Source organism: Mesitornis unicolor, unplaced genomic scaffold, assembly GCF_000695765.1.
Source record: "Mesitornis unicolor isolate BGI_N332 unplaced genomic scaffold, ASM69576v1 scaffold22603, whole genome shotgun sequence".
In the NCBI taxonomy this organism is placed as follows: domain Eukaryota; kingdom Metazoa; phylum Chordata; class Aves; order Mesitornithiformes; family Mesitornithidae; genus Mesitornis; species Mesitornis unicolor.
Genome location: NW_010172944.1, coordinates 43145 through 51320, shown reverse-complemented (window position 1 = coordinate 51320; position 8176 = coordinate 43145). Strand labels below are relative to the sequence as shown.

At 41.1% G+C, this 8176-nt stretch overlaps 1 protein-coding gene across 1 annotated transcript in view; it reads left to right on the top strand.

Annotated features, from left to right (window-relative positions):
- The window catches only part of CD320 (CD320 molecule), a gene marked incomplete at its 5' end in the record, with an annotated part of 12846 nt that extends 6186 nt beyond the window's left edge, over nucleotides 1–6660 (top strand). Inside the window, 4 exons of the mRNA XM_010180568.1 lie at nucleotides 719–949; nucleotides 2199–2335; nucleotides 3615–3712; nucleotides 5503–6660. Of these exons, the coding sequence (XP_010178870.1) occupies nucleotides 719–949; nucleotides 2199–2335; nucleotides 3615–3712; nucleotides 5503–5788 (752 nt within the window). The remainder of the gene's footprint in view (nucleotides 1–718; nucleotides 950–2198; nucleotides 2336–3614; nucleotides 3713–5502) is intronic.
- Nucleotides 6661–8176: the final 1516 nt, after the last annotated feature.

Sequence of the window (8176 nt, the reverse complement as noted above, 5' to 3'; positions counted from 1 at the left end):
TAGGGAAAGCCACTCATTTTGACTGTTGAATAATTATTTTGGATACAGATTCTTCACAAGGCTGGCACCTCTGAAGCTGTTGCTCAGTTGTGTCTGTAACCATCAGTGTGAGTCAGATGTGGCGTAGGTTAAGTAGTTCAATAAATAGCAGCAAACCTAAAATTAATCATTGGTGCATCACCACTACTGTTCAGCATAAGTGAATGTTACACAGTTGAGAAAAGGGACTGCCAGTCTGTTACACTGAGTGATAACCGAGGTGCTTGTGATGAGGTGCAACATGAAAAGTTGTTGTTATCATCTTTAATGACAAGAAAAAGCATAACTGGAGTCCCCAGCACAGTGCCATCTGGAGTCATGGCTGCAGGTCTTGTTCATCCAGTTCAAAGGATATCCCTGCCTGTCAGCATGAAGCAAGATCAGGACCTGGTTCATCATTCCCCCTGCACTTGTGTGTACTGTTCATTTCCTGTCACTTGTGATTCGGAAACACCTCTGCGTGTGTGGAGGTCATCTTGTGCACAGGTAGCCCTTATGGACACTCAGACCTGTGCCAGTGCCTGTTTGTTCTTCCCATGTATTAATTTGAAAGCTGTTGTCTGCCTACAGAAGAGTAGGCTTTTATTTTTCACGTGTGGGAAGATGCCAGGAAAACTACTGTTGGTATGTGGAGCTGTTGGATTAATTTACATGGTCTGATTTTCCTTTTTCCATTTAGACACAACAGAGGAGCCTGCGCCACAGCCCAACAACACAATAGGCTCCATCATTGGTGTGATCCTTACAGTTTTTGTGGTTGGAGCAATGTATTTCATCTGCCAGAGGGTGCTGTGCCCACGCATGAAGGGAGATGGGGAAACAATGACCAATGATTACGTAGTGCATGGACCAGCCTCTGTACCTCTTGGTTATGTGCCTCACCCAAGCTCTTTATCAGGGTCTCTTCCTGGTGAGTAAATGGTGTGGTCCTTGTCTTGCTCTTTGGTACCACATAGTTGTTACTGAGGATACTGGGCATGTATGCACAGGAGACGATTGTTCCAGATGCGTAATTCTTGGGAGCTGTTGGAAGCCAGGACTGTCAAGCCTTGTCGCCATCCTTCTTTATAATATTGAACTGCTGTTTTTTGCCTATGCTGTTCATGAACATTTAGATACTTAGCAGAACTGTAAGCTCAAATGGATACACATACCGTAGGAGTTCTCTTCTTTTGCTGCTAAATAAGTTCCTTGTTGGACTGTTACAGTATCAGCAAGGTATCATGACAGTACAAGGTGAGGTTACGCAGTCATATTCATGGGACTTTAAACATTATGTAATTGTTCTTGTTAGACTAGGTTTGTACGCTTGTGAAACTTCTTGTAAAGTCTGTAAAAAGCAGCAATAACTGTGGTCTTAGCTTATTTCATTTGATAGTGGAGTTTTCAACACTAGTCCAATTGCATGATACTGCTGCTGTTCTAAAAGAAAGACTTAACCTTAATGTTGCCTTTCATTTCTATGCATTGTTTGTGTATATATTGATTAAATATGTACTGTAAGCTGTGGCTTTGGTTCCAGCAGGCTTCAGTCAGAGCACAGATATTCTGTGAGGCCGTTACAAGGTTAAAATAATGCACCAAATTTCTTTGCTTTCTGTAATAACCTGCTTCCATAAAGAGAGTCTTTGAGCAGAATTTTCACCATTATTTCGAGCACAGTGGCATACCTCTCCATTTCTTGCTTGGACTCTCTGCCAGCATGTTTCAGTCCAGTAGCAAAAGCTCACTTAACAGTGTGGAAATAAAAGAACGTAAACCTTCTCTTCTCGCGCACAAATTTCAGTTGCTCAGTTGAGGTGGTCAGAGTCAGTTTCATGTTTTATTCTGAGGCATAGAAATAGTGTCTGAATGCCTGTTCTCTCAAGTCTTTTCCAGCTGTTCAAGTGAAAGAAATCCGTTTCTCTTCACGCAACTCTAGTATAGCCCGGTGCCAAGTCCTGCAGTTGAGTAGCTGATACACAAAACCAACGTGTTTATTCCCTGACAGTTTTCATTCCAGTTGTCTATTAAGGAGGACTGAATTTGCTCTTAATACCAAGAATAATTTTTGTTTTAGGAGTTGTACTTACACTGCTCTTATCTCATATAATTTTTAAGCTTCCTTTTCTCCGTTTGCTTCAAAGAATTGAATATTGACATACATCTTTCTTCTTTAGGGATGTCTCGAGGTAAATCTGTGATCAGCTCCCTCAGCATCATGGGAGGGAGCAGTGGGCCACCGTATGACAGAGCCCATGTCACTGGAGCCTCTTCCAGCAGTTCTTCAAGTACCAAAGGCACTTACTTTCCTCCAGTAAGTCATTCTATTATTCATAGACTTTTAATAGCTTTCAGGGAAGTGCCAGTTTCTGAGGATAATAAATTGACAGATGAATGTTTTGTTTTAGATTTCTAGCCTAATAAACTTGTTTGAATATGGAGTAAGTGATTTTGAAATGGAAGGGAGAGGAGATTGTCTTCTTCAGAAACACTATAGGAATTTTCTATTAATTTTAAAAAGTTGTGAGAGAGCTTACTGCCAGAAAAAGACGTTAGATTGAGTGTCGGGGGAGATGAACGAATCCCTATAAATGTGAGAGAGCTTAGTGCCAGAAAAAGATGTTAGGTTGAATTATCGGGGGAGATGAACGAATCCCTATAAATGTTGAGCAGCTCTGGCAGAGCGATCTCCTTTCATTATACTCTGCCATGTGCCTCTGGAGGTAAGGCTATGGTTGGTTTTTTATAGACCTTTCGAGGAATTAAGATGAAATTGTGTGTCACATGTCTTGCAAGTGACAGATAAATAAACACGTGTCTTGCAACTCCATAGCATTCCTCTAGTCACACCTAGACAGTGTGCTGCACTAGATGCTGTATAAGAGTTAGTACCAGCTCTAGAGGGCTCCCTGTGTCTTTACTTCTAGCATCAGATCAGCAGGTGGTTGTTCCTGCTGTTTTTATATGAAGTCCACCAAGTGACTGTCAAGTCTCAAAGCATTACATGCTCGGTCAGTGCATACTGAGATCTTCAACTGTCTGTTTTCAGTTCCAAAAATCAACGCATCAGGTTATATCTTTAAACTAATCAAAATACTGTTTGCAGTAAGAGCATGCTTGCATAGGGAAGAAATGGTTGCCTTGGTGTCATGGTTTAACCCAGCACTTGGACAGCACGCTGCAAATATTATAAGCAGCATAATACTTAGGGACTACAAGCGAGCAGGAGCAGACATCTGCTAGTTTGCCTAGGGCGATGGTATCCCTAGTGACAGTCTGGTATTGAACAGCTAGCTTCAACTTTACTTTTCAGCACTGGGTATGTCAAAATAGCAACAGCAGTCAGCGGTTTCTGAGAAGAGCTTAGTAATGGCTTCTGTGGAAATGGTAACAAGCAGTGTTTCCAGTGTCTATTAAAGAACTGGGGAATATACAGAAGACAAATCCTGTTTGTGAGGAGGGGTTATGCATGGAATTCTTAACTTAAGGTTCCTATGAAACAGTACTAAAAAGAAATTTATAACCTGATGTTTTCTTGATTCTCCGTCGTATCTTTGAGGTTTTTTTAACTGCAATTTCTCCCCCCCCCTTAGATTTTGAACCCACCTCCATCACCAGCTACTGAACGTTCACATTATACCATGGAATTTGGTTATTCTTCAAACAGCCCATCCACTCATAGATCCTACAGGTAATTATTATTACAATAGCTTCCATCAGGATCAAAGCAGTTAGTGTAGAAAATGCAGAATAAAGACAGCCTCTGCTCCGTAAGAATTGCAATCAAAGGCCCTAATTCTGCAAGCACTAAAACAGGTGCTTAAATGGGCTCACATGTATCGTGTCACTGAAGCATGCATATAAGTGTAGCACTGTTTGAGGTAAATCATACAGTAAATGGGTTAGTGGTACACGTCTCGGGTATATTGCTTTAGGGGAATGACAGTACTCATCACAAAATTAGCTAAGTGCGTAAAGAAACCCGGTACCGTGATAACTTCGAGCTAAAGCGGCTTACCCTGGAATGAGCCCTGCCTTGTTTTAGGCTTCTGTTGTAAATAATAAATTGTGTAATTATCAAAAATTAAATGCAAACACCATGCAGAAGAACGTTGGCAATATAAAGGCTAGTAGATCGGAGGCAACATTAATATTATGACCTAGATAAAGCACAGAAATTCTAATTTGACATAGTATGGGTTAATGTCTGAAAAACTTTGCTAACCTTGTGCTTATTTTCTCTGACTAATATTTATGGCCATGCAAACTTTATCTCTGTTGACTTGAATGTGTCTTTCTCACCTTCTCCATTAAGATGCTGTTTAGAGTTCATTATTTTATAACTAGTTGCCAAAAATAAAGACAGACCTCCTACCCAAGGGTGTAAAGGTTTCCCTCCCAAATCACGAGCAGATCTGGTCAATGAGAAGAGAGCACTGTATTTGTCTGTTGAAAGAAATGCCTCCCTAACGCAGAGCCTTTGGGGGCTTTCATATAATGAGGTCTCTGGGGCTGAAAAGACATCTCTTCTCCATTAGCAGAAAATATGGCCTCTGTTGTGCTGAAGGTCAGACCAGATGTTTATAATGGTCCCTTGCAGCCATATGAAAAATCTTTTAAAATTATGAGTATTTTTCTAATTAAATAAACCCAATTTTTGGCACTGGTAGGAATCATGCTGTGACTACTGGTTAGCTCATGTGACTTTTAGTATTTTAAATAGTATTAGGTATGTAGTGTAGAGTTGAATGTTTTCTTGATGCTCCCCCACCCCAAAATAAAACCCTAGCCTTGCTGCTTCTGATCTTCCAGTCTTTCCTAACAGTCTAACTTGAAGCTGCATTCCCACCCACCCCAAAAACTGATTTTGATGCTGGTAGTTGTAGCTACCAAGCACCTCCCTTTCTAATTTGTTTTCTTTAAATGATCTTGGGCTCATTTTTAAAAGATATTTTGTGGCAGCAGCCTTTGGGAATTCCATCCCAGTTACTGCTCTCGTGAGTGATTCTCCCGACTGCTATGAATGTACCCAGTGATGCTCAGTCTCCCTATCTGGGCTTAGAATTTAGTATCCATAAACTGGATAATGGAAACAGAATATCTTCACAATATGAATTACAACACAGCTATTTCTGCCCCTGTCCTCCTGCCCCATGTTCTTCCAGTTCCACTGTCTTAGGAGCAACTCTTTCTACCTCAGCTAACGTTTTAGGGAGCCTTTTGTCAGTAGATAATTAATAATTAGTATCCCTCTCTCTAGCCGCTATAACTCTAGCGCAAAGGTGGGCCTTCTGCAGGAGAGTTAGTGAGCTTGTGGTGTTAGAGGGAGAAGAGCACAATACCGTGTATCTACTGCAGAGAGGTTGACCTGCTCTCTGTTTCCTTGTTGGTTTATCTGCAGCTCGCTTGTTCATCGCCCAAAATGCGCAGTCTTTCTGTATGCCAACACTTTTCCCGTATATCTCTCCACCACAGCTACAGGCCTTACAGCTACCGGCATTTTGCACCTCCCACGACGCCCTGCAGCACGGATGTCTGTGACAGTGACTATGCCCCCAGCCGAAGGGTCACGGCAGCGACGGCCAAGGGCTATACCAGTGACTTGAACTATGACTCAGAGCCCGTCCCCCCTCCGCCCACACCGCGCAGCCAGTACCTGTCAGCAGAGGAGAACTACGAAAGCTGCCCGCCTTCCCCGTACACGGAGCGGAGTTACTCTCACCATCTCTACCCACCGCCGCCGTCCCCCTGCACGGACTCCTCATGAGAGGTAGCCCCCCCGCCCCGTTATCTGCCTCCGCCGTGAAAGTGTAAATACAAAGTGTTCTACTGGGGAGGGGGGAGGGAGCAAGCTCTCGGCGAGGGAGGAGGTAGGACAGTGTACAGTTAAGTGTTATTAAATGGGGTGGAGGAATACTGAAGATATTTGTACAGAAGAAAAAAAAGGATATTTATATATTTTCTTAAACAGCAACTGCTGCTTGTGCCATAAGAAGAAAAATTTTTGTATAAAAGAACCCAGACATTTGTACAAAAAGTTTTTATTTTTGCAAATGGAACACAAAAACATGCCTTAATCCAGTGAAGTGACTGAGCACATAAGGAAATGGAAGGACCGGGATGTGTTACTTGTCCAGCGAGGTGAGATGTGGGGTTTGTCAATACCAAAAATGTTTAAAGTAACTAATAATAAAGAAGTCCGTCTCAGAGCAGTATACCATAGATACTTGGAAGTAGCCAAATAACCTCTATGTTAACTACAGAGGGCCAGCAACTAAAGTTAAACTTGAAAACGCAGTCAGGACAGATACTAACCTTACACAAAGGGCTTTGTTTTCTACAGGAATACAGCAATCGTAGCAGTGAATCCAGAAAAATGATCACACTTTTTTTATTTCCTTTAGATGAATACACCTCCGTTTTGCCATAATGCATTTACCAAACTAGAGCTTTTAGAGCTCTCTCCTTGCTTGTGGATTTTCAATGATTTTTGTTAGGTATATTTTAAAGTTTGGTTTTTTTTTCTGTTTAGCTTTTCCCATCTTTTCTGCATCCTTTCTTCACGCCTGTGTCACTTTAAATAGTGATATCCTTATTTAAAGTACTGCTCGAACTGGGCTGCTGTAAATTTTTTTTTCCTCCTAATTAGCCTTGTGACGCAGTGAGTATCGTGCTATACATTACCTTCTTCATTTTGCCAAGACGGTAGGATTCTGTTTTGTACCAGGTCAGTACGATTTTCACGTAATTGACAAGGGTAATACGCATATACCTGAATGATTTTTAGTCCCTTAAAAAAGAAAACCTTATTTTGACCTAGTGCCCACAAAATGTCAAATATTTTTATACCACATATAATATAGACAGCATATTTATAAACTATAAATTTAACCGTGGATTGTTAGTTTTACTGTAAATTAATAATATATCCTTGCAGTACTTTCAGTGTATATTGATTCCACAGTATACAAATCATATTATATATATAAAAATATATAATTTTTTTTTCTAGTAAGGAAGCATTTAACTTTCAGTGGAGCAACTATCCATTAAAAAATAGATCTTTTTATGATTGGAAGGGGTTCCCATGCTGTATTAACTGCTCATGATTTCTTTGTGTTAGGTAAAGCCAGTTTTTCTCAGTATGATTTTGACATACCTCCTCTTTTGCGTGGTATGAGTTTAATACTTTAGTATTAACCGCTGTGAATGTCAAATTTTAAGATATTCTTAACCAAACCATTTTATATTCGCATCTCTATTTTTGTATATTATCATATTTAGCCCCTTCTCCCGTCAGCCTCGCTATGGTGATTTTGACAGGGAGAGTATATAATCAAATGAAAACATTATTTGTGTAGGTTGAGGGGCAACCTAAGATATTATTAACTCCTTTGACTGTATTGAAGCTCACAGTATACCTGATCTTAGATGGCATTATGCATTTGCGTGTTCTGTTGACATCAAATCCACTGTTGAAGGTGCTCGATGCCTTCAAAGACTTGACCCTCTGAGTCTCCCGTCTCAAAACAGAGGTACTGAGGAGCTTCAGCCTCCTAGTCTTTGGGTACAGTATGAGCGTAACAATCCTTCAGAGGTGCCATTTGGGTTTTATTGTACTCTGTTGCTCGTTTCCCAGCCAGTTTCAACTAAAAGAGAAATAGTCAGAAGACGTGGCATGGGCTTTAAGTCATGCTGTTGACAGAATCAGTGACAAGTAATTCTTGCTAGTGCTGCCAGTCATCTGGAGTACTGGAGCCTCACTTGGTTTCAGCTTCAAGGAAAACCACAGCATTTGGGATTCCAGCTGTAATAAAGGGTCTTTCTAGTAGTCCAGGATACCTGAGGAGACTTTACAAAGCCTTGGAGGTCTCCAAACTATTGCAGTTGATCTCTGGGTCTGGCATCCTAAGTTTTGTTTGCCCAGCTTCCTTCTAGGTATCTAGGAATGGTGGTAGCTGTTCTTCTGGTTCTTCCTTGCTGGTGAAGAAGCTTGCTTGTGTTCTCCAGCAGGATGGATGTTGAGGAGGGGATTGTGAACTATAAGGGAACTCAAAACCATTTATATGAAGGGGGGTGGGGAGTGTTGAGGCTGGCACGCCGATGAGAATTAGAAACTTCTCTGTTGTTTACATTTTTGTCATGTGCAGCATTC